The sequence below is a fragment of the Gigantopelta aegis genome, chromosome 12, assembly GCF_016097555.1.
Source record: "Gigantopelta aegis isolate Gae_Host chromosome 12, Gae_host_genome, whole genome shotgun sequence".
Lineage (NCBI taxonomy): Eukaryota > Metazoa > Mollusca > Gastropoda > Neomphalida > Peltospiridae > Gigantopelta > Gigantopelta aegis.
In genome coordinates, this window is record NC_054710.1 from 45873205 (window position 1) to 45900707 (window position 27503).

Below are 27503 nucleotides of genomic sequence, written 5' to 3' on the forward strand. Positions count from 1 at the left end.
CAGACGACTTGGAACAACAGGTAAACACTGTCTGCACGCCCATCCACTGTTTGTCTGCGTTTCACCTTACTATACAAGTCTATTGTACACTGACATTGAGGAAAAAAGTTGTTTTTTAACGACACCACTAGAGCGCATTGATTTATTAATCATCGGCTATTGGATGTCTAACATTTGGTAATTCATATATATAGTATTTGAGGAAACCCAGTAAGATCACAGTCAGTATAAACCAAGTTCAGACAAAAAGCAGTTTCAAAAGACAAAATACGCACAATTGTATTATAATAGTTTATTTTCAAACATTAAACGTTTTATTTATATTATAAAGATCAGTAACCATATATATATATATATATATATATATATATATATATATATATATATATATATATATATAAACAGCGTCTACACATTAATTACAGTATCTACATATATATTATTATGTGACAATTAGAAACGCTTAGTGTTTCCAATGTGTTAAATTAGGTAATGTTAGCGTATAAATAAAGCAATAGGCCCCACTGGTACATATAGTTTGAAATGAAGGCACTGTATTTTTTAAGACTTCAATATACAAAGTTCAAAGTTAAAGTTAAAGTTTGTTTTGTTTAACGACACCACTAGAGCACATAGATTTATTAATCGGCTACTAGATATCAAACATTTAGTAATTTTGACAAGGTCTTAGAGAGGAAACCCGCTACATTTTTTCGTTTGTAGCAAGGGGTCTTTTATATGCACCATCCCACAGACAGGATAGCACATATCACAGCCCTTGATATATCAGTCATCCCTGGAACGAGAAATAGCCTAATGGTCCCACTGACTGGTTTCAATCCTAGACCGACCGCGCATCATGCGAGCGCTTTACCAGTAGGTTACGTCTCGCCTCTCCAATGTAATGAGTGAAAATATGGTTTTCACACATCACGAGTTGACATAAAAATCGTATTTGGAAAAAAACACCATGAAATGGTCTATTTATTAAATACACCTTTTATGACAAGATCTTTCGCTTTTTGGTAATATCTTTCGCTTATCCTATCGAAAACACGTAACGCCATGATATATTTCTTCCTGTGGAACTTTTCTAGAAAATTTACTTGACCATAGACTTTTAAAAAGAAATTAGAATAAAAATTATCTTTATATTCACATTTATTTAGTAATACTGCTGTGCAAACATACCTGACAAAGCGATCCTCCAACAAAAACAAAACGAATCGAACGACATTAAATTCGTACACTTACACTTAATGACACTTCATTGTGTCATCGTTATTTAGTTTCGTATTCAATTCGTTTTAGATATTTTATCGTAATTGCACTTCGTGTCCCTTTTTTATTGGTACAGTTGTTTAAATTACATTTTTTTTATTTTTCAAATACGAACAGATGCATTGGTAATCATCAAACTTAAATACGAAGAAATGATACAAAGGGAGATAATTTAATCATGCACTTTTACAAAAAGTAAATACGATTTCCATATTTTCACTGTAGCTAAAATACAGTCAAAATATGACTTTTCACCGGATATCACTTTTATGGTTTCCATAGATCTATATATTTCATTGCTATGTATATAATAAGTATTTATATTATGTTTATATTAGCACGACTGTAAGGTATTGATATCAGGGCCCCCAACCCTGACACTATCTTATATGTTTCTGGGAATAATAAACTATTTTAAAAAGAAGAAAATATTATATGTAACGTCTCCCGCTAAAATAAATAAAAGTCGGTATTTTCAATCATCTGCTAAACACTGAACCTTACGATGCTCTTCGAAATGTGGGGGTAGCACCCCAGCACACCTACACACACACCTCTGGATCTGCACCTGTTCACGATGCTAATCCGAGTAAAAATGGCAGACTGGTGGACTCGGATCGATCCTGCAAACAGAAACAAACTACAGTAATAAAAATTAGCAATAAATATGATGCAGTCAAAAACAGCAACAACAAAAGTTAAAAGTTTGTTTTGTGTAACAACACTACTACAGCATATTGATTTATTAATGATCGGTTACTGGATGTCAAACATTTGTAAACTGACTTGTAGTCTTCAGAGGAAACCCGCTATATTTTTTCATTAGCAGTAGGGGATCCTTTATATGCACTTTACCAGACAGGATAGCACATATCAAAAACAATTGTTTTGTTTAACGACACCACTAGAGCACATTGATTAATAATCATCGGTTATTGGATGTCAAACATTTAGTAAATTGACTTGTAGTCTTCAGAGGAAACATTTATATGCACTTTACAACAGACAGGATAGCACATACCAAGATCTTTTTTTACCAGTCTTGGTGCACTGGCTGGACGAGAAATAGCCTAACTGACCCACCGACGAGAATCAATCCTAGACAGACTGTGCATCAGGCGAATATTTCACTGGGCTATCGTGAAGATAGATATACGATAGATGGAGTATTCAACCTAACTTACAGCGATTAATACACAATGAAGATAGATATACGATAGATGGAGTATTCAATCTAACTTACAGCTATTAGTACACAATGAAGATAGATATACGATAGATTAAGTATTCAACCTAACTTACAGCTATTAGTACATAATGAAGATAAATATACGACAGATGGAGTATTCAACCTAACTTACAGCTATTAGTACACAATGAAGATAGATATACGATAGATTAAGTATTCAACCTAACTTACAGCTATTAGTACACAATGAAGATAGATATACGATAGATTAAGTATTCAACCTAACTTACAGCTATTAGTACACAATGAAGATAGATATACGATAGATTAAGTATTCAACCTAACTTACAGCTATTAGTACACAATGAAGATAGATATACGATAGATTAAGTATTCAACCTAACTTACAGCTATTAGTACACAATGAAGATAGATATACGATAGATTAAGTATTCAACCTAACTTACAGCTATTAGTACACAATGAAGATAGATATACGATAGATTAAGTATTCAACCTAACTTACAGCTATTAGTACACAATGAAGATAGATATACGATAGATTAAGTATTCAATCTAACTTACAGCTATTAGTACACAATGAAGATAGATATACGATAGATTAAGTATTCAATCTAACTTACAGCTATTAGTACACAATGAAGATAGATATACCATAGATGGAGTATTCAGTCTAACTTACAGCTATTAGTACACAATGAAGATAGATATACGATAGATGGAGTGTTCAATCTAACTTACAGCTATTGATACATAATGAAGATAGATATACGATAGATGGACTATTCAATCTAACTTACAGCTATTGATACATAATGAAGATAGATATACGATAGATTAAGTATTCAACCTAACTTACAGCTATTAGTACATAATGAAGATAGATATACGATAGATTAAGTATTCAACCTAACTTACAGCTATTAGTACATAATGAAGATAGATATACGATAGATTAAGTATTCAACCTAACTTACAGCTATTAGTACATAATGAAGATAGATATACGATAGATTAAGTATTCAATCTAACTTACAGCTATTAATACACAAGGAAGATAGATATACGATAGATTAAGTATTCAGTCTAACTTACAGCTATTAGTACACAATGAAGATAGATATACGACAGATGGAGTATTCAATCTAACTTACAGCTATTAGTACACAATGAAGATAGATATACGATAGATGGAGTATTCAATCTAACTTACAGCTATTAATACACAATGAAGATAGATATACGATAGATGGAGTGTTCAATCTAACTTACAGCTATTGATACATAATGAAGATAGATATACGATAGATTAAGTATTCAATCTAACTTACAGCTATTAATACACAATGAAGATAGATATACGATAGATTAAGTATTCAATCTAACTTACAGCTATTAGTACACAATGAAGATAGATATACGACAGATGGAGTATTCAATCTAACTTACAGCTATTAGTACACAATGAAGATAGATATACGACAGATGGAGTATTCAATCTAACTTACAGCTATTAGTACATAATGAAGATAGATATACGATAGATTAAGTATTCAATCTAACTTACAGCTATTAGTACACAATGAAGATAGATATACGACAGATGGAGTATTCAACATAACTTACAGCTATTAGTACACAATGAAGATAGATATACGACAGATGGAGTATTCAACGTAACTTACAGCTATTAATACACAATGAAGATAGATATACGATAGATTAAGTATTCAATCTAACTTACAGCTATTAGTACACAATGAAGATAGATATACGACAGATGGAGTATTCAATCTAACTTACAGCTATTAGAACACAATGAAGATAGATATACGACAGATGGAGTATTCAATCTAACTTACAGCTATTAGTACATAATGAAGATAGTTATACGATAGATTAAGTATTCAATCTAACTTACAGCTATTAGTACACAATGAAGATAGATATACGACAGATGGAGTATTCAACGTAACTTACAGCTATTAATACACAATGAAGATAGATATACGACAGATGGAGTGTTCAACCTAACTTACAGCTATTAATACACAATGAAGATAGATATACGATAGATGGAGTATTCAACCTAACTTACAGCTATTAATACACAATGAAGATAGATATACGATAGATTAAGTATTCAATCTAACTTACAGCTATTAGTACACAATGAAGATCGATATACGATAGATTAAGTATTCAACCTAACTTACAGCTATTAGTACATAATGAAGATAGATATACGATAGATTAAGTATTCAATCTAACTTACAGCTATTAGTACACAATGAAGATAGATATACGATAGATTAAGTATTCAGTCTAACTTACAGCTATTAGTACACAATGAAGATAGATATACCATAGATGGAGTGTTCAATCTAACTTACAGCTATTAGTACACAATGAAGATAGATATACCATAGATGGAGTGTTCAATCTAACTTACAGCTATTAGTACACAATGAAGATAGATATACGATAGATGGAGTGTTCAATCTAACTTACAGCTATTGATACATAATGAAGATAGATATACGATAGATTAAGTATTCAACCTAACTTACAGCTATTAGTACATAATGAAGATAGATATACGATAGATTAAGTATTCAACCTAACTTACAGCTATTAGTACATAATGAAGATAGATATACGATAGATTAAGTATTCAACCTAACTTACAGCTATTAGTACATAATGAAGATAGATATACGATAGATTAAGTATTCAATCTAACTTACAGCTATTAATACACAATGAAGATAGATATACGATAGATTGAGTATTCAGTCTAACTTACAGCTATTAGTACACAATGAAGATAGATATACGACAGATGGAGTATTCAACATAACTTACAGCTATTAATACACAATGAAGATAGATATACGATAGATTAAGTATTCAATCTAACTTACAGCTATTAGTACACAATGAAGATAGATATACGATAGATGGAGTATTCAATCTAACTTACAGCTATTAATACACAATGAAGATAGATATACGATAGATGGAGTGTTCAATCTAACTTACAGCTATTGATACATAATGAAGATAGATATACGATAGATTAAGTATTCAATCTAACTTACAGCTATTAATACACAATGAAGATAGATATACGACAGATGGAGTATTCAATCTAACTTACAGCTATTAGTACACAATGAAGATAGATATACGACAGATGGAGTATTCAATCTAACTTACAGCTATTAGTACACAATGAAGATAGATATACGATAGATTAAGTATTCAATCTAACTTACAGCTATTAGTACACAATGAAGATAGATATACGACAGATGGAGTATTCAACATAACTTACAGCTATTAGTACACAATGAAGATAGATATACGACAGATGGAGTATTCAACGTAACTTACAGCTATTAATACGCAATGAAGATAGATATACGATAGATTAAGTATTCAATCTAACTTACAGCTATTAGTACACAATGAAGATAGATATACGACAGATGGAGTATTCAATCTAACTTACAGCTATTAGAACACAATGAAGATAGATATACGACAGATGGAGTATTCAATCTAACTTACAGCTATTAGTACATAATGAAGATAGTTATACGATAGATTAAGTATTCAATCTAACTTACAGCTATTAGTACACTATGAAGATAGATATACGACAGATGGAGTATTCAACGTAACTTACAGCTATTAGTACACAATGAAGATAGATATACGACAGATGGAGTGTTCAACGTAACTTACAGCTATTAATACACAATGAAGATAGATATACGACAGATGGAGTGTTCAACGTAACTTACAGCTATTAATACACAATGAAGATAGATATACGACAGATGGAGTATTCAACCTAACTTACAGCTATTAGTACACAATGAAGATAGATATACGACAGATTAAGTATTCAATCTAACTTACAGCTATTAGTACACAATGAAGATAGATATACGACAGATTAAGTATTCAATCTAACTTACAGCTATTAGTACACAATGAAGATAGATATACGACAGATTAAGTATTCAACCTAACTTACAGCTATTAGTACACAATGAAGATAGATATACGATAGATTAAGTATTCAACCTAACTTACGGCTATTAGTACACAATGAAGATAGATATACGATAGATTAAGTATTCAACCTAACTTACGGCTATTAGTACACAATGAAGATAGATATACGATAGATTAAGTATTCAACCTAACTTACGGCTATTAGTACACAATGAAGATAGATATACGATAGATTAAGTATTCAACCTAACTTACGGCTATTAGTACACAATGAAGATAGATATACGATAGATTAAGTATTCAACTTAACTTACGGCTATTAGTACACAATGAAGATAGATATACGATAGATTCAGTATTCAACCTAACTTACGGCTATTAGTACACAATGAAGATAGATATACGATAGATTCAGTATTCAACCTAACTTACGGCTATTAGTACACAATGAAGATAGATATACGATAGATTCAGTATTCAACCTAACTTACGGCTATTAGTACACAATGAAGATAGATATACGATAGATTAAGTATTCAACCTAACTTACGGCTATTAGTACACAATGAAGATAGATATACGATAGATTAAGTATTCAACCTAACTTACGGCTTTTAATACACAATGAAGATAGATATACGATAGATTAAGTATTCAATCTAACTTACGGCTATTAGTACATAATGAAGATAGATATACGATAGATTAAGTATTCAATCTAACTTACAGCTATTAGTACACAATGAAGATAGATATACGATAGATTAAGTATTCAACCTAACTTACAGCTATTAGTACACAATGAAGATAGATATACGATAGATTAAGTATTCAACCTAACTTACAGCTATTAGTACACAATGAAGATAGATATACGATAGATGGAGTGTTCAACCTAACTTACAGCTATTAATAGAGTATTCAACCTAACTTACAGCTTTTAATACATAATGAAGATAGATATACGATAGATGGAGTATTTCAACCTAACTTAAAGCTATTAATGGAGTATTCAACTTAACTTACAGCTATTAATACATAATGAAGATAGATATACGATAGATGGAGTGTTCAACCTAACTTACAGCTATTAATAGAGTATTCAACCTAACTTACAGCTTTTAATACACAATGAAGATAGATATACGATAGATGGAGTATTTCAACCTAACTTAAAGCTATTAATGGAGTATTCAACCTAACTTACAGCTATTAATACATAATGAAGATAGATATACGATAGTGGGGTGTTCAACCTAACTTACAGCTATTAATACACAATGAAGATTGATATACAATAGATGAAGTATTCAACCTAACTTACAGCTATTAATACACAATGAAGATAAATATATGATAGATGGAGTATTCAACCTAACTTACAGCTATTAATACACAATGAAGATAAATATACAATAGATAAAGTATTCAACCTAACTTACAGCTATTAATACACAATGAAGATAAATATATGATAGATGGAGTATTCAACCTAACTTACAGCTATTAATACACAATGAAGATAAATATATGATAGATGGAGTATTCAACCTAACGTACAGCTATTAATACACAATGAAGATAAATATACGATAGATGGAGTATTCAACCTAACTTACAGCTATTAATACACAATGAAGATAAATATATGATAGATGGAGTATTCAACCTAACTTACAGCTATTAATACACAATGAAGATTGATATACAATAGATGGAGTATTCAACCTAACTTACAGCTATTAATACACAATGAAGATTGATATACAATAGATGAAGTATTCAATCTAACTTACAGCGATCGTGATTGGTCGACCGTAGCGACACCAAGTGGCAAAACTGGCGGAGTCGAAAAACCGTCGATCACGCATTCGACATATGGCTCTCAATATGACGTCACGAGTGGGCTTGGGTCTGAAAAGAAAATGCAACACATGTTTGTGTAAAATAATACATTTTGAATGTGTATAAGATAGGGTGCTGTTTATCAACGCCACCTGTATAAGATAGGCTGCTGTTTATCAACGCCACCGGAGGAAATTACATCAATTAATGTCACGGAACTCCTCTATTATAAAATCGTGGATCCGCGCCTGATACTTGAACACACTCTAACACTGCAAGGCGTGTAGCGGGGTCTGGATCGGGGTGGGTGGGTGGATTCGAATATGAACCTAGCGGACTCATTTCCCCGGGACACCTGTGTGAATAGCGTAAAAGTGAACTGTAAAAGTATAGTTTTAGACTCAGTGGGGGTGAGGGGGTGTTGGAACCCCGAACACCCCCAGCCTACGCCCCTGCTACAATCTGTTGTTAAAGTCACTGTCCCTAAACCCATTGGATTTCACAAAATGGATTCTTTAAGCCAGAAGTTGACAGTAACGTGTAACTTACCGATTAAAACGTCACAGTGCTCGAAATAAGGTCAGTTTCTTCAAAATAATTTAATTTGGAGACACATATTAAGAAAGCATTACATATTTTTATTTAAGCTCTTTTATAACAAAACTATTAAAGCTGCCATGACACGACAAAATCCAAGGTTTAAGGTGCATCAACTGCTATCATAAACCCGTTAATAAAACGTCTTAAGGATTTTGCCAGCTTACATTTGATTTGTAATAAACGTTTTGGAACCAAGTTATAGGCCTCCGTGAATATTAGTATTTTATTTTAGACTGTGCTACATGTATTTATTATGTTGAAAGGCAACAACTATTTGAACTCCTTTTCCGACTTTTCTACTCTAAATAGCAAGTTAGACTTTATATTTATTATCATTTATGTCATACAGTAATGGTGATACTGAAATTCTTAACCATGTACATGTATTACAATTTATTGACGGCTGTATTTCTAAACGTAAACGTCTTGTTCCCGCTATCAGTGGGGCAGTAATTTAATTTAATTATTTTCAAGTGCTTTGACAATTTTATTTTTATAATATACTTCATTATTATATAGTCATTTTATTCCTATAAACAGAATACACATTTTGTGTCTCCGTCTGGCCTGTACAATCAGATTGTTATTATCAATTGTTTTGTTTGTTTGTTGTTGTTTGGGGTTGTTGTTGTTGTTGTTTGGGGTTGTTGTTGTTGTTGGTGTTGTTTTGTTGTTGATGTTGTAATGTTTTTAACTGTTTGCTGACACTTAGATTGTTTGGTATTGGGCAATAAATTCAATTGAATTGAACTGTACTGTTAATATAAGCGTACGGGCTCCCATTATTTTCTTCTCCTTTTTTTCTTCTTGTTTTTTTGTGTGGGGAGGGTGGGGACAGATTGATTTTTTTACAAATTAATCGAAATTGCTCGAATCTGAATAACAACATTTATTAATATTAGCATTACTGCCAAACAGCTGTATAGGATTGCAAACGAATCGCTGCACGCATTTGTACATGGATTACAAATAATATTGTGGGTAGATTGATGGAAATACACGGTGGAAAGGTTTCAGGCAAGTTATTTTGCCCCAATATCTCTCTCTGCTCTTTGCCCGAATTTAAGGATTTTCTTCCCCGGTTCCCCGTTTTGTAAGCTTATGGCTGTTATTCAGGCCTTATTCAGGTGTCGGGGGGATCGGGGGTATCGGTCGACACCCCACCGACGACTTTTTTCCAATATGCCCCCAGACCCCCCCCCCCCCCCCCCCCCCCCTAAGCAGTAGTACCTGTATACACGGTCAAGGTCGTCAAATCTTAAAAAGGTGCCCGAACCAACTGCTTCAAACAGCTTTTCACACGTCACACCATCGTTTCCATAGTGAGCAATGAACCCAGAACCTGAAACACGAAGGAAAATAAATAAAATGTTTGTATGTTTTGTTTAACGACACCACTAGAGCACATTTATTTAGAAAAATAAAATGTATACTAACAAGATACAAACTTTCATTTAAAGAAATCATTCTAAGACTTTTACGCAGACGACAGGTGTGTTTGCAAAGTGGATGGGGTTTCGTGTATCGATATACCACCACCAACCCCACCAACGCACCCATCCTCAGGCGCCTGTGCAGGTGGGGTTTTTTTTGGGGGGGTCAAACCCCTCCCTGCTCAAGCAGGTTTTCTTTTTCTCAACATATAGTGTTGGGGAGCAGAAACTTCGGTCGCCACACTCTACACCCACTTTGCTAAAATACCTGCACCCGCCTGCTCCACCCCTTGCTACTAATGGAACAAAATGTACGTATTTCCTCTCTAAATTACTAAATGTTTGACATGCAATAGCCGATGATTAATAAATCAATGTGCTCTAGTGATGTCGTTAAACAAAACAAACGTTAACTCTAAGACCATTATTTGTCAAAATTACCAAATATTTGACATGCAATATAGCCAATGATTAATAAATCAATGTGCTCTAGTGGTGTCGTTAAACATTTTTTAATTATGAATCAAGAAAACATATTACTCAATAACCACACGTGTTCGACCATCATGTCATATTTTGCATACTCACCGAGGTAAACTGCGAAGTGTGAGTAGAGACCGTAGTCCAGACAGATTATGTTTCCCGCGGTCACTTTGTTGTATCGACTGTCGTACACTTCCATGTCCTTCAGAACCGGGGGTTCAACGCTGAAACCCAGAGGCCTGGGATAATCTGAAATACAAAAAAAATCATAATGAACATTTACATTAATAAATTAGACAAACCCTGTGTAGTGTTATTACACAAACAGGTTTCATTACAACATATGGTTATTTCCAATGTGAACTGCATTTGGACAATGTGCTAAGTAGCCGTTTAATGCTACTTCCGATAGAGGTAGAGTAAAGATGAAGAAAGAATCGAAGGAGAATGATGGAAGAGTGACTGGAGATCTAGAAGAACAATAACAAGAAGAACAAGAAGACGAACAAGAAGAACAAGAGTATATATAAGAAGAAGAAGAACAGCAAGAAATAGAAGAAGAATATATAGAAGAGGAATAATCAGAAGAAAAAAAACAATAACAACAACCAGAATAACAACAACAATAAGAACAACAAAAAGGACAAAAAAGAAGCATAAGAATATATAGAAGACTAAGAATTGGAGGAAGATGATGAAATCTCGAAGCAGATCCAGAAGAAGAAAATAGAAGACAAAGAAAACCAACAGGGCAAAGGATGAAAAAGAAGAAGATAAAGAAAAGTAAAAAGAAGCGAAGCACAAGAAGAAAGAATGCAACACACCGTTAAGACTTACCAACTTGGAGATCTGCAGCCAGAGTTCTGTCAATGGGCGGCGGCTGCATCTCGTGTCCTGGGTTCAGCGCCCTGATTATGATGTGACACTCGCTCGTCACCGTCCCCAGGCTGATATTGTTGATGTTCACCAGGTGCACCACCACCTCGACCGCAGCGTCCGGGAAGCCATCTTGGGCTCTCTCGATGGCGCGAGTCACAATCTCCGATATGCCACAGTTCTTCTCCGACCCCAAGATAACCAAACGGGTCACAGTGGCGTCCTCGGCTACAAAGGGCACGGCTGGAGAAGATTCGGATTGTTCATGTTTGCTTTCTGAAATTCCCCATGTGCTGAAACTATCTTTCGTTGCTGCGGAGTGATTCGGGTTTTCTGTATGATGCTTAACCTTTTTTGAGTGAGACGTAGTTGGGTTAATGGATGGTATTTTGTACAGATTTTTCACAGAACATTCTATAGACGGTGAACTGGGCACACGGCAATCCCTCGCAAAGGCAGCTAGTATGTCCATTTGTTTGGAGTCTTCAAGTATGCCACATGCTTCATCAGTTATATGGCGAGTGAATTCTGCCGATGTTTCATTCTCACGTGAATCATCATTTACCAAGGAACTGCTTTTATCGCCATCACAACTCAGTTCAACATCCATGACGTCCTGTTTAGAAATCGTTCTCACAGACCAACTGCCAGAAGAACCATCTCTCTTTTTCAAGTTGTTGGATCTGTGCGTAATTCCACCATCAATGGAACCAACCTCCTCACTGCCGTTTTCGCTTTCCTCAACATCCATGCTTTCCTTTTCACTCATCGTTCTCAAAACACATCTTCCAGAATTGCCCTCCATCTTTTCCTTCAAGTTGTTGGCTGCACGTGGACTGCCTGCCTCAACACTGTCAACAGCGTCAAGTTCCTCGTCGCTGTTTGACGTGTGATCCACATCCATTGTGAGTCGACTGCTGCTTGGATCTCCATCCATGTTCTCCTCCAAGGTGTTGGCCCTACACACAGAGCCTACATCAACATTGGCAGACGACCCTGCTTCGTCACTGTGGTTTCTGCTTTCTGCGCTGCCATTTGTAAGTGAACTAAATCCATCAGCTGGTGTATTTCTATCCATGCTGTTGAGAGTGTTGGTAAAGTAAACCTGTAATTAGAATATAAATAATACCTATTAAGGGATCTCAGTTCAATTCAATTCTTTATTTCAGCCTTGAACCAGAGGTTCATTGGCACAAAACAACAGCATACACACTTCAAACGGAGTCTAATGCACGCAGGCATTAATGTACTGTTGACAATATAGAACAATACAATATTAGAAGTAATTTTAGTTTTAGCTTATGGGGAAGCGTTGTGAACAGAGCATCCACTGGACTAGAACTATGTTTACAGCAGACATAACTCCCTAGGTAATGTATCCCTTATCCACTGAAAATATAAGTACCCAAAGATTATTTAGGAAATCTCTGTACCCCTATTTCCAGCTCCGAGAGATGCCCTGCTCACAACGTGCACGTTATAAAACCAGTAATAGTTGATTATATATATTTGAGCACAGGAAAATTAGGTATGGGAATTTTGTCGTCTTTTAGATATATTATGTAGAAAATTACCCAGTTTTATCTTCAGCTGGTGTATTTCTATCCATGTTGTTGAGAGTGTTGGTCAAGTAAACCTGTAATTAGTGTTGAGAGTGTTGGTAAAGTATATCTGTAATTAGTGTTGAGAGTGTTGGTAAAGTAAACCTGTAATTAGTGTTGAGAGTGTTGGTCAAGTAAACCTGTAATTAGTGTTGAGAGTGTTGATCAAGTAAACCTGTAATTAGTGTTGAGTGTTGGTCAAGTAAACCTGTAATTAGTGTTGAGAGTGTTGGTAAAGTAAACCTGTAATTAGTGTTGAGAGTGTTGGTCAAGTAAACCTATAATTAGTGTTGAGAGTGTTGGTAAACTAAACCTGTAATTAGCGTTGGTCAAGTAAACCTGTAATTAGTGTTGAGAGTGTTGGTCAAGTAAACCTGTAATTAGTGTTGAGAGTGTTACTAAAGTAAACCTGTAATTAGTGTTGAGAGTGTTGGTCAAGTAAACCTGTAATTAGTGTTGAGAGTGTTGGCCAAGTAAACCTGTAATTAGTGTTGAGAGTGTTGATAAAGTAATTAGTGTTGAGAGTGTTGGTCAAGTAAACCTGTAATTAGTGTTGAGAGTGTTGGTCAAGTAAACCTGTAATTAGTGTTGGTCAAGTAAACCTGTAATTAGTGTTGAGAGTGTTGGTCAAGTAAACCTGTAATTAGTGTTGAGTGTCTTGATAAAGTAAACCTGTAATTAGTGTTGGTCAAGTAAACCTATAATTAGTGTTCAGAGTGTTGGTCAACTAAATAAAGTAAACCTGTAATTAGTGTTGAGAGTGTTGGTAAAGTAAACCTGTAATTAGTGTTGAGAGTGTTGGTCAAGTAAACTTGTAATTAGTGTTGAGAGTGTTGGTCAAGTAAATCTGTAATTAGTGTTAAGAGTATTGGTCAAGTAAACCTATAATTAGTGTTGAGAGTGTTGATAAAGTAAACTTGTAATTAGTGTTGGTCAAGTAAACCTGTAATTAGTGTTCAGAGTGTTGGTCAAGTAAACCCTAATTAGTGTTGAGAGTGTTGGTAAAGTAAACCTGTAATTAGTGTTGAGAGTGTTGGTAAAGTAAACCTGTAATTAGTGTTGAGAGTGTTGGTAAAGTAAACCTATAATTAGTGTTGAGAGTCTTGGTAAATTAAACCTGTAATTAGTGTTGAGAGTGTTGGTCAAGTAAACCTGTAATTAGTGTTGAGAGTGTTGGTCAAGTAAACCTGTAATTAGTGTTGAGAGTGTTGATAAAGTAAACCTGTAATTAGTGTTGGTCAAGTAAACCTTAATTAGTGTTGAGAGTGTTGATAAAGTAAACCTGTAATTAGTGTTGGTCAAGTAAACCTGTAATTAGTGTTGAGAGTGTTGATAAAGTAAACCTGTAATTAGTGTTGGTCAAGTAAACCTATAATTAGTGTTGAGAGTGTTGGTCAAGTAAACCTGTAATTAGTGTTGAGAGTGTTGATAAAGTAAACCTGTAATTAGTGTTGAGAGTGTTGGTAAAGTAAACCTGTAATTAGTGTTGAGAGTATTGGTTAAGTAAACCTATAATTAGTTTTGAGAGTGTTGGTAAAGTAAACCTGTAATTAGTGTTGGTCAAGTAAACCTATAATTAGTGTTGAGAGTGTTGGTCAAGTAAACCTGTAATTAGTGTTGAGAGTGTTGGTCAAGTAAACCTGTAATTAGTGTTGAGAGTGTTGATAAAGTAATTAGTGTTGAGAGTGTTGGTCAAGTAAACCTGTAATTAGTGTTGAGAGTGTAGGTCAAGTAAACCTGTAATTAGTGTTGGTCAAGTAAACCTGTAATTAGTGTTGAGAGTGTTGGTCAAGTAAACCTATAATTAGTGTTGAGAGTGTTGGTCAACTAAATAAAGTAAACCTGTAATTAGTGTTGAGAGTGTTGGTCAAGTAAACCTGTAATTAGTGTTGAGAGTGTTGGTCAAGTAAACTTGTAATTAGTGTTGAGAGTGTTGGTCAAGTAAATCTGTAATTAGTGTTAAGAGTGTTGGTCAAGTAAACCTGTAATTAGTGTTGAGAGTGTTGGTCAAGTAAACCTATAATTAGTGTTGAGAGTGTTGGTAAAGTAAACTTATAATTAGTGTTGGTCAAGTAAACCTGTAATTAGTGTTGAGAGTGTTGGTCAAGTAAACCTGTAATTAGTGTTGGTCAAGTAAACCTGTAATTAGTGTTGGTCAAGTAAACCTGTAATTAGTGTTGAGAGTGTTGGTCAAGTAAACCTGTAATTAGTGTTGAGTGTCTTGATAAAGTAAACCTGTAATTAGTGTTGGTCAAGTAAACCTATAATTAGTGTTCAGAGTGTTGGTCAACTAAATAAAGTAAACCTGTAATTAGTGTTGAGAGTGTTGGTAAAGTAAACCTGTAATTAGTGTTGAGAGTGTTGGTAAAGTAAACCTGTAATTAGTGTTGAGAGTGTTGGTAAAGTAAACCTGTAATTAGTGTTGAGAGTGTTGGTAAATTAAACCTGTAATTAGTGTTGAGAGTGTTGGTCAAGTAAACCTGTAATTAGTGTTGAGAGTGTTGGTCAAGTAAACCTGTAATTAGTGTTGAGAGTGTTGATAAAGTAAACCTGTAATTAGTGTTGGTCAAGTAAACCTTAATTAGTGTTGAGAGTGTTGATAAAGTAAACCTGTAATTAGTGTTGGTCAAGTAAACCTGTAATTAGTGTTGAGAGTGTTGATAAAGTAAACCTGTAATTAGTGTTGGTCAAGTAAACCTATAATTAGTGTTGAGAGTGTTGGTCAAGTAAACCTGTAATTAGTGTTGAGAGTGTTGATAAAGTAAACCTGTAATTAGTGTTGAGAGTGTTGGTAAAGTAAACCTGTAATTAGTGTTGAGAGTATTGGTCAAGTAAACCTATAATTAGTTTTGAGAGTGTTGGTAAAGTAAACCTGTAATTAGTGTTGGTCAAATAAACCTATAATTAGTGTTGAGAGTGTTGGTCAAGTAAACCTGTAATTAGTGTTGAGAGTGTTAGTCAAGTAAACCTGTAATTAGTGTTGAGAGTGTTGATAAAGTAATTAGTGTTAAGAGTGTTGGTCAAGTAAACCTGTAATTACTGTTGAGAGTGTTGGTCAAGTAAACCTGTAATTAGTGTTCGTCAAGTAAACCTGTAATTAGTGTTGGTCAAGTAAACCTGTAATTAGTGTTGAGAGTGTTGGTCAAGTAAACCTATAATTAGTGTTGAGAGTGTTGGTCAACTAAATAAAGTAAACCTGTAATTAGTGTTGAGAATGTTGGTAAAGTAAACCTGTAATTAGTGTTGAGAGTGTTGGTCAAGTAAACTTGTAATTAGTGTTGAGAGTGTTGGTCAAGTAAATCTGTAATTAGTGTTAAGAGTGTTGGTAAAGTAAACCTGTAATTAGTGTTGAGAGTGTTGGTCAAGTAAACCTGTAATTAGTGTTGAGAGTGTTGGTAAAGTAAACCTGTAATTAGTGTTGAGAGTGTTGGTAAAGTAAACCTGTAATTAGTGTTGAGAGTGTTGGTAAAGTAAATCTATAATTAGTGTTGAGAGTGTTGGTAAATTAAACCTGTAATTAGTGTTGAGAGTGTTGGTCAAGTAAACCTGTAATTAGTGTTGAGAGTGTTGGTCAAGTAAACCTGTAATTAGTGTTGAGAGTGTTGATAAAGTAAACCTGTAATTAGTGTTGGTCAAGTAAACCTTAATTAGAGTTGAGAGTGTTGATAAAGTAAACCTGTAATTAGTGTTGGTCAAGTAAACCTGTAATTAGTGTTGAGAGTGTTGATAAAGTAAACCTGTAATTAGTGTTGGTCAAGTAAACCTATAATTAGTGTTGAGAGTGTTGGTCAAGTAAACCTGTAATTAGTGTTGAGAGTGTTGATAAAGTAAACCTGTAATTAGTGTTGAGAGTGTTGGTAAAGTAAACCTGTAATTAGTGTTGAGAGTATTGGTCAAGTAAACCTATAATTAGTTTTGAGAGTGTTGGTAAAGTAAACCTGTATTAGTGTTGGTCAAGTAAACCTATAATTAGTGTTGAGAGTGTTGGTCAAGTAAACCTGTAATTAGTGTTGAGAGTGTTGGTCAAGTAAACCTGTAATTTGTGTTGAGAGTGTTGGTCAAGTAAACCTGTAATTACTGTTGAGAGTGTTGGTAAAGTAAACCTGTAATTAGTGTTGAGGGCGTTGGTCAAGTAAACCTGTAATTAGTGTTGAGAGTGTTGGTCAAGTAAACCTATAATTAGTGTTGAGAGCGTTGGTCAAGTAAACCTGTAATTAGTGTTGAGAGTGTTGGTCAAGTAAACCTGTAATTAGTGTTGAGAGTGTTGGTCAAGTAAACCTGTAATTACTGTTGAGAGTGTTGGTAAAGTAAACCTGTAATTAGTGTTGGTCAAGTAAACCTGTCATTAGTGTTGAGAGTGTTGGTCAAGTAAACCTGTAATTACTGTTGAGAGTGTTGGTAAAGTAAACCTGTAATTAGTGTTGAGAGTGTTGGTCAAGTAAACCTGTAATTAGTGTTGAGAGTGTTGGTCAAGTAAACCTGTAATTACTGTTGAGAGTGTTGGTAAAGTAAACCTGTAATTAGTGTTAGTCAAGTAAACCTGTCATTAGAGTTGAGAGTGTTGGTCAAGTAAACCTGTAATTAGTGTTGAGAGTGTTGGTAAAGTAAACCTGTAATTAGTGTTGAGAGTGTTAGTAAAGTAAACCTGTAATTAGTGTTGAGAGTGTTGGTAAAGTAAACCTGTAATTAGTGTTGAGAGTGTTGGTCAAGTAAACCTGTAATTAGTGTTGAGAGTGTTGGTCAAGTAAACCTATAATTAGTGTTGAGAGTGTTGGTAAAGTAAACCTATAATTAGTGTTGAGAGTGTTGGTCAAGTAAACCTGTAATTAGTGTTGGTCAAGTAAACCTGTAATTAGTGTTGAGAGTGTTGGTCAAGTAAACCTGTAATTAGTGTTGAGTGTGTTGATAAAGTAAACCTGTAATTAGTGTTGGTCAAGTAAACCTATAATTAGTGTTGAGAGTGTTGGTCAAGTAAATAAAGTAAACCTGTAATTAGTGTTGAGAATGTTGGTAAAGTAAACCTGTAATTAGTGTCGAGAGTGTTGGTAAAGTAAACCTGTAATTAGTGTTGAGAGTGTTGGTAAAGTAAACCTATAATTAGTGTTGAGAGTGTTGGTAAATTAAACCTGTAATTAGTGTTGAGAGTGTTGGTCAAGTAAACCTGTAATTAGTGTTGAGAGTGTTGGTCAAGTAAACCTGTAATTAGTGTTGAGAGTGTTGATAAAGTAAACCTGTAATTAGTGTTGGTCAAGTAAACCTTAATTAGTGTTGAGAGTGTTGATAAAGTAAACCTGTAATTAGTGTTGGTCAAGTAAACCTGTAATTAGTGTTGAGAGTGTTGATAAAGTAAACCTGTAATTAGTGTTGGTCAAGTAAACCTATAATTAGTGTTGAGAGTGTTGGTCAAGTAAACCTGTAATTAGTGTTGAGAGTGTTGATAAAGTAAACCTGTAATTAGTGTTGAGAGTGTTGGTAAAGTAAACCTGTAATTAGTGTTGAGAGTATTGGTCAAGTAAACCTATAATTAGTTTTCAGAGTGTTGGTAAAGTAAACCTGTAATTAGTGTTGGTCAAGTAAACCTATAATTAGTGTTGAGAGTGTTGGTCAAGTAAATAAAGTAAACCTGTAATTAGTGTTGAGAGTGTTGGTAAAGTAAAACTGTAATTAGTGTTGAGAGTGTTGGTAAAGTAAACCTGTAATTAGTGTTGAGAGTGTTGGTAAAGTAAACCTATAATTAGTGTTGAGAGTGTTGGTAAATTAAACCTGTAATTAGTGTTGAGAGTGTTGGTCAAGTAAACCTGTAATTAGTGTTGAGAGTGTTGGTCAAGTAAACCTGTAATTAGTGTTGAGTGTTGATAAAGTAAACCTGTAATTAGTGTTAGTCAAGTAAACCTTAATTAGTGTTGAGAGTGTTGATAAAGTAAACCTGTAATTAGTGTTGGTCAAGTAAACCTGTAATTAGTGTTGAGAGTGTTGATAAAGTAAACCTGTAATTAGTGTTGGTCAAGTAAACCTATAATTAGTGTTGAGAGTGTTGGTCAAGTAAACCTGTAATTAGTGTTGAGAGTGTTGATAAAGTAAACCTGTAATTAGTGTTGAGAGTGTTGGTAAAGTAAACCTGTAATTAGTGTTGAGAGTATTGGTCAAGTAAACCTATAATTAGTTTTGAGAGTGTTGGTAAAGTAAACCTGTAATTAGTGTTGGTCAAGTAAACCTATAATTAGTGTTGACAGTGTTGGTCAAGTAAACCTGTAATTAGTGTTGAGAGTGTTGGTCAAGTAAACCTGTAATTTGTGTTGAGAGTGTTGGTCAAGTAAACCTGTAATTACTGTTGAGAGTGTTGGTAAAGTAAACCTGTAATTAGTGTTGAGAGTGTTGAGAGTGTTGTAAAGTAAACCTGTAATTAGTGTTGAGAGTGTTGGTAAAGTAAACCTGTAATTAGTGTTGAGAGTGTTGGTCAAGTAAACCTGTAATTAGTGTTGAGAGTGTTGGTCAAGTAAACCTGTAATTAGTGTTGAGAGTGTTGGTAAAGTAAACCTGTAATTAGTGTTGGTAAAGTAAACCTGTCATTAGAGTTGAGAGTGTTGGTCAAGTAAACCTGTCATTAGTGTTGAGAGTGTTGGTAAAGTAAACCTGTAATTAGTGTTGAGAGTGTTGGTCAAGTAAACCTGTAATTAGTGTTGAGAGTGTTGGTCAAGTAAACCTGTAATTAGTGTTGAGAGTGTTGGTCAAGTAGACCTATAATTAGTGTTGAGAGTGTTGGTAAAGTAAACCTATAATTAGTGTTGAGAGTGTTGGTCAAGTAAACCTGTAATTAGTGTTGAGAGTGTTGGTCAAGTAAACCTGTAATTAGTGTTGAGAGTGTTGGTAAAGTAAACCTGTAATTAGTGTTGGTCAAGTAAACCTATAATTAGTGTTGAGAGTGTTGGTCAAGTAAATAAAGTAAACCTGTAATTAGTGTTGAGTGTTGGTAAAGTAAACCTGTAATTAGTGTTGAGAGTGTTGGTAAAGTAAACCTGTAATTAGTGTTGAGAGTGTTGGTAAAGTAAACCTATAATTAGTGTTGAGAGTGTTGGTAAAGTAAACCTGTAATTAGTGTTGAGAGTGTTGGTCAAGTAAACCTGTAATTAGTGTTGAGAGTGTTGGTCAAGTAAACCTGTAATTAGTGTTGAGAGTGTTGATAAAGTAAACCTGTAATTAGTGTTAGTCAAGTAAACCTTAATTAGTGTTGAGAGTGTTGATAAAGTAAACCTGTAATTAGTGTTGGTCAAGTAAACCTGTAATTAGTGTTGAGAGTGTTGATAAAGTAAACCTGTAATTAGTGTTGGTCAAGTAAACCTATAATTAGTGTTGAGAGTGTTGGTCAAGTAAACCTGTAATTAGTGTTGAGAGTGTTGGTCAAGTAATCCTGTAATTTGTGTTGAGAGTGTTGGTCAAGTAAACCTGTAATTACTGTTGAGAGTGTTGGTAAAGTAAACCTGTAATTAGTGTTGAGAGCGTTGGTCAAGTAAACCTGTAATTAGTGTTGAGAGTGTTGGTCAAGTAAACCTATAATTAGTGTTGAGTGTTGGTCAAGTAAACCTGTAATTAGTGTTGAGAGTGTTGGTCAAGTAAACCTGTAATTTGTGTTGAGAGTGTTGGTCAAGTAAACCTGTAATTACTGTTGAGAGTGTTGGTAAAGTAAACCTGTAATTAGTGTTGAGAGCGTTGGTCAAGTAAACCTGTAATTAGTGTTGAGAGTGTTGGTCAAGTAAACCTATAATTAGTTTTGAGAGTGTTGGTAAAGTAAACCTGTAATTAGTGTTGAGAGTGTTGGTCAAGTAAACCTGTAATTAGTGTTGAGAGTGTTGGTCAAGTAAACCTGTAATTACTGTTGAGAGTGTTGGTAAAGTAAACCTGTAATTAGTGTTGGTCAAGTAAACCTGTCATTAGTGTTGAGAGTGTTGGTCAAGTAAACCTGTAATTAGTGTTGAGAGTGTTGGTAAAGTAAACCTGTAATTAGTGTTGAGAGTGTTGGTCAAGTAAACCTGTAATTAGTGTTGAGAGTGTTGGTCAAGTAAACCTGTAATTACTGTTGAGAGTGTTGGTAAAGTAAACCTGTAATTAGTGTTGGTCAAGTAAACCTGTCATTAGAGTTGAGAGTGTTGGTCAAGTAAACCTGTCATTAGTGTTGAGAGTGTTGGTAAAGTAAACCTGTAATTAGTGTTGAGAGTGTTGGTAAAGTAAACCTGTAATTAGTGTTGAGAGTGTTGGTCAAGTAAACCTGTAATTAGTGTTGAGAGTGTTGGTAAAGTAAACCTATAATTAGTGTTGAGAGTGTTGGTCAAGTAAACCTGTAATTAGTGTTGAGAGTGTTGGTCAAGTAAACCTGTAATTAGTGTTGAGAGTGTTGGTAAAGTAAACCTATAATTAGTGTTGAGAGTGTTGGTCAAGTAAACCTGTAATTAGTTTTGAGAGTGTTGGTAAAGTAAACCTGTAATTAGTGTTGAGAGTGTTGGTAAAGTAAACCTGTAATTAGTGTTGAGAGTGTTGGTAAAGTAAACCTGTAATTAGTGTTGAGAGTGTTGGTCAAGTAAACCTGTAATTAGTGTTGAGAGTGTTGGTCAAGTAAACCTATAATTAGTTTTGAGAGTGTTGGTAAAGTAAACCTGTAATCAGAATACAAATAATACCTCGAAACGAAATGAAAGTTTGTCCAAGGTTGTATTTTTTAACAACACCACTGAAGCACACTGATTAATTAATCATTGGCTATTTGATGTCAAACATTTGGTAATTCTGACACGTAGTCATCAGAAAAAAAGAAGAAAAAAACTGCTTCATTTTTCCTAATGGAGCAATGGATCTTTTATATGCTCTTTCCCACAGACAGGAAAGCACATACCACGGCTTTTGATCAGTTGTAGTGCACGGGTTGCAACAAGAAAAACAAAACTGAATGATGCCAAAACAGACCTCGCCGTTAGGGAAGGTATCACTCTCGCTCCCCATCTCTCCCCTAAGACTAGTTCAAGGAGAGTAATTTTGAGCTCCCCTTAGGATGCGGAGTTTCATTTATGTAGGACCACAGGGTGTATACTACCAAATCAAATCCCATAGACGACAATAGTAACATATGTGGCTATAACTCCAATCTAATTAAAATTAGCTCCACTATTACATGTGGATCTAACACCAGCCAGTTGGAGCTCATGTCCACCAATCAAAACCTTACTTGCAGAATCCTGCCAGTGATTTAAAACTAACAACACTGCGTAGTCCCCAATGTCCAGGTAACATTTCGTCTGTAAATAATAATTTAAATATTGACCAATCACACTTCGCCTTTTATAACGTTATTTGGGAGCATACAAATTCTAAAAATATCGGGCGAATCTATTTTAGTGGCCGCAGTACAGCGAACCATACCAATACGTACTGGGTGGGTTATCAGTCTTCAATTTTACATTAAAAATTATTTATTTATGTATAAAAAACTAAAACTAAATCAGTCTTCAGTTTTACATTACAAATTATTTATTTTATAAAATAAAACATGTTTTAAGGCATTCGTAATTCACACGAAACATGTCGTATACCCTCAGGATAATTCGGAATGTTTTAAAATTATTTTTAAATCACTGGCAGGATTCTGCAAGTAAGGTTTTGATTGGTGGACATGAGCTCCAACTGGCTGGTGTTAGATCCACATGTAATAGTGGAGCTAATTTTAATTAGATTGGGTATAACTCCTACGTGCAGCGTATCAATCAACATAAACACCACAGATATAAGTACTACCACCCCCACCCTTAAAGTGAATAAAACAAAAACCCTGCTAATTTCAGAGATAACGGGTAGCGTCTATGACTACCCTAGTTCCGCAGAACATTTGAGTATTTTTACAGGTAACTCATATATGTTTCAAGCACAAGGCTACTTGACACAGTGGTACTAGATGAAACAAAATTGAATACATGTTTTGTCCAGATGAAACTATTTTCTTTTTACAACCAACACACATTTATCACTAATCACAGGGCTTATGGTGTTAACGTCTCTATTAAAAGCCGACCAGGATATTACCTGCCCAACAGTTAAAGTTGTATCTAAAATGGCGGTTGTACAGTATTTAGAGGGGAGCGCAAGCCAGATTTTTTTTTTTATCTCTATAGAGAAACTAAGATTAAGACCAAAAAAAGGCCCTCAAATGGGGACGGGGCACAAGTCCCAGTCCCCTCCCCTGGTTTCTACGTGCCTCTCAAAGGCATTGCCCTTTGCGAATAACAGGTCAGGTCAGGTCAGGTCAAAGGGTCTTACGTGCACATTCAGAGCCATAAGCCTAATGAGAAGGGGGGGGGGGGGGGCAGTCTTAAAAATGATGCAGATATTCGAGCAAACTTTGCTGACCTGAGACCTTTTTACCAAGTATTTCCATCATTCTACCCTCAAAATTAGTTGTAATCCATGTAAAAAAAAATGCGTTGTGATTCGTTTGCTGCCCTATATAACTGTTTGGTAGTAACACTGATATGAATAAATGCTGTTATCCAGATTCTGGCATTTTCAGCCTGCCTCCCTATAAAAATGTGAGCCCGCACGCCTATGTCAGAGCAAGACGTTGTAGCGCACGCCTGTCATGGGCGCAAGTGTCGAATTTTGCCGGCTCCTCCGTCCAGGACAGGATTGCGAGTAATAATACTGTAAATTTGTACAGCTTTAAACATGGACGACTCAGTGGTGATTCCCCTCCTGTACGAAAGAAGGAAGAAATGAATTATTTTTAACCAAGTACAAGTTCAAGAGCAAGCTGTCATAACGTTCGCCTGTCATGAGTGCAAGTTCTGACTGCTTCTAACGGCGCATTAGCCTCTACTGAATAGAAGGTTAATCTTTTACTACAAGTCTCTCAGACCCAAAGGATTCATAGATAATAAGATAGATCTATATAGATAGAATATAGTGTCTATTTTAGTTCAAAAAGTGTCTTTTATGACTAGTTTAATAAATGCCCGAATTAAATGAAAATGCCAGAATCTGGATAACAACATTTATTCATGTTAGCATTACTGCCAAACAGCTATATAAGGTTGTAGCCCAGTGGTAAAGTGCTCGTTTGATGCGCGGTCGATATGGGATCGATCCCCGTCGGTGGGCCCATTGGGCTATTTCTCGTTCCCTAGTTACTAATGGAAATATTTAGCGGGTTTCTTCTCTTAGACTTTCTGTCAGAATTACCAAATGTTTGACATCCAATAGCCGATGATTAATAAAATTAATGTGCTCTAGTGGTGTCGTTAAACAAAACAAATTTTAAAAAGCGCCTTTTATGGCCAGTTGAAACACCACCACTATTATTGTGTCCTGTCATTATTATATTGACACCACACCGCCCCGACCCGCCTCGCCCCCGCACCCGCCCCCGCCCCCTCCTTCCACCACCACGATATCTTGAATGGGAGGGAGCACAATCTCTACTGGAGGGGGGTCACAGCCACCAGTCATATTTTAACCTTTATTTATATGGAGTAGGACAAAAATACGTACATTTCCGTCTTCGATGGCGCAGCTTCTTAATGCCCCCTCCCCCCTCCCCACCCCACCCCACCCCTCATTTGCTACGGGTTTTTGCTACTGTTATTTTGTTATATCATATATGCGTACTTCTACGTGACTATGCCCTCCGCCATCAAGTGTATACCAGTATACGGCTGACGTTCCAGTTATTTACACTGATCGTCCTAGTTATGACAGCCATACGACGTGTAGTTATAACACAGTTTCAATGTGATTCGACGTATGTTTTGATTTCGTGTAAAACTGAGAGAGAAAGTTAAATTCGTGTAAAGTGGACTTACCGTTAGAAATGTTTTCCCGTTTGTGATAGCTGTTACTCGGGAGCTTGTTGCCGTGATCTTGGGACAATCCGACAGTGCTAAAAATAGCCATTGTATCATTCAGGGTCAATACTAAGGGCCGCAACTCTATTCATCTGTAGCAACAAGGAATCTTTTCTCCCTGTTTTTAATCAATGTTATTTGATTGTTCAGTGTTGTATATAATGATTAATATTACTCATGTATAAAATTGATGTGTAATAACATTTGTGCTTTAGTTATTTAATAAATAAACTCATCGAGTAAAAAGAAGATTTGTGGATTTGCCCATATCTAAAAATAGCTACACGTCACAATGACTCGAATGATTATGCACACGGGCCCGATGGGGATTTGGAATTTTCCAGATTGTATTTTATTATATGTATTTAAATATAGAACATGTGAAAATACGTTGAATTAATCTGTCTGGGAAAATGGATGGGTTGGGAGCATAGTACAATGTTAATTAAGGGGGGGGGGGGGTAAAAATAATATATATATATATATATATATATATATATATATATATATATATATATATATGTGTGTGTGTGTGTGTGTGTGCGTGCGTGCATGCATGCATGCATGCATACATGCATGCATACATACATACATACATAAAGAATGTAGTTCATTCACGCGCCCGACTTAATGAACAAGAAGGAATAAAATGTGTTGAGTGCATCGTTAAATAAAACATTCCAAAAAATATACAAGAACTAGAAAGAATGATATCTGGAGTGGAGGACTAGAGATGGGGGCATAATCTCAAGTGGGGGCACACACCACCACGTTTTATCTTTATTTATACACAGTATAACAAAAACAACTCCCGTAAATGTTTGTCGTACGGGCCTAGGGTGGGGGTGGGGTGGGGGGCCAATGCATTATTTTAAAGAGCTGGGGGCATAATCTCTAGTGGGGACCACACACCACCACGTTTTATCTTTATTTATACACAGTATAACAAAAACAACTCCCGTAAATGTTTGTCGTACGGGACGAGGGTTGGGGTGTGGTGGGGGGGCCAATGCATTATCTTAAAGAGCTGGCCCCGCTTCCAATCTCTCTCTCTCTCTCTCTCTCTCTCTCTCTCTCTCTCTCTCTCTCTCTCTCTCTCTCTCTCTCTCTCTCTCTCTCTCTCTCTCTCTCTCTCTCTCTCTCTCATTCAGACATCCCTTTATTTACGTTACATGTAATGAGAGCGTCATAACCATCCAAATGTCCGTCTAGCTCCCTTACAGTCAGAGTACTCGGGCTAGGTACTGGCGTGTGAGTGACAGTCCTCCTACAGACGGAGTTGGAACCATATATCGTAGTCAGTAGTAGTTCAGCTCTGTAGGCAAAGCACCCGACACTGACAAGAGTCAAACCCTGGAAGCTAAAGTTTGTTTTGTTTAACGACACCACTAGAGCACATGCATTCATTTATTAATCATCGGCTATTGGAAGGAAGGAATGTTTAACGACACCCCAACACGAAAAATACATCGGCTATTGGGTGTCAAACTATGATCAACATCGGCTATTGGATGTCAAATATTTTGTAATTTTTACATAATTATAATCTTAGAGAGGAAACATTTTTCCATTAGTAGCAAGGGGTCTTTTATATGCACCATCCCATAGACAGGATAACACATACCGCGGCCTTTGATATACCAGTCATAGTGCACTGGCTGGAACGAGAAGTACCCTGGAAGCAGGAAGCAGTCTTGTGCAGGGATATGGTAATGAATATGCTAATGTCATTAGAAATTCTAAATTGTTACATTGTTTTGGTGAATAGATCAACGTATATTGTCATTTTGTTATATTGTATATTTCTTTCTTTTACGACGCATTTAAAGTATAAGAAGACAAAAGAGAACCTTTTAGTTATCTCACAACGATAGAATTTTTAAAATATGAATTTGTGAAAGATAAAAACAATCGGGCTTGTCCGGGATTCGAACCCGGGACCTCTCGCACCCTAAGCGAGAATCATACCCCTAGACCAACAAGCCGGTTGGCAAGAGTTGTGAAATGACCGTACTGCGACAAGTATTCATTATTACATTCCAGACTGTCCATTGTTAATATATCGATAATCGATATAGGTGTACGGGCTTGTATTTATGTGTGTGTGTGGGGGGGGGGGGGGGGGGGGGGGGGGGCAGGCTGCTTTTCGCCCGAATTCAACCAACATGATCATTGTTGAACATGCCCTAATCTGGATAACAACAACATTTATTCATTATTCCTATTAACATTACTGTTTATAATACATTTCCGTCCACTGGTTATCCTT

The 27503-nt window shown here is 35.4% G+C and overlaps 1 protein-coding gene and 1 non-coding gene across 2 annotated transcripts; both read right to left on the reverse strand.

Moving 5' to 3' along the window:
• Positions 1-1493: 1493 nt before the first annotated feature.
• LOC121386721 lies at positions 1494-25306 on the reverse strand. The gene is made up of 6 exons (XM_041517715.1): positions 25193-25306; positions 11716-12859; positions 10984-11127; positions 10193-10304; positions 8314-8431; positions 1494-1904 (listed from the first exon to the last, which is right to left on the reverse strand). The coding sequence occupies exons 1-6, from the start codon at positions 25289-25291 to the stop codon at positions 1854-1856; spliced, it is 1668 nt and encodes a 555-aa protein (XP_041373649.1). The 5' UTR covers positions 25292-25306; the 3' UTR covers positions 1494-1853.
• A 1841-nt stretch (positions 25307-27147) lies between these two features.
• Positions 27148-27219, reverse strand: Trnap-agg. Its single transcript has one exon. It is a non-coding gene; the product is annotated as a tRNA-Pro (tRNA).
• Positions 27220-27503: the final 284 nt, after the last annotated feature.

Coding starts and splice junctions, on each gene's coding strand:
- LOC121386721 (XM_041517715.1), bottom strand. CDS start 25,291: ATGATACAATGGCTATTTTTAGCACTGTCGGATTGTCCCAAGATCACG. Junction 11,128..11,715: donor GGCTGCAGATCTCCAAGTTG/GTAAGTCTTAAC, acceptor TTTGTATTTCAG/ATTATCCCAGGCCTCTGGGT. Junction 8,432..10,192: donor GACCTTGACCGTGTATACAG/GTACTACTGCTT, acceptor TTTTCTTTTCAG/ACCCAAGCCCACTCGTGACG.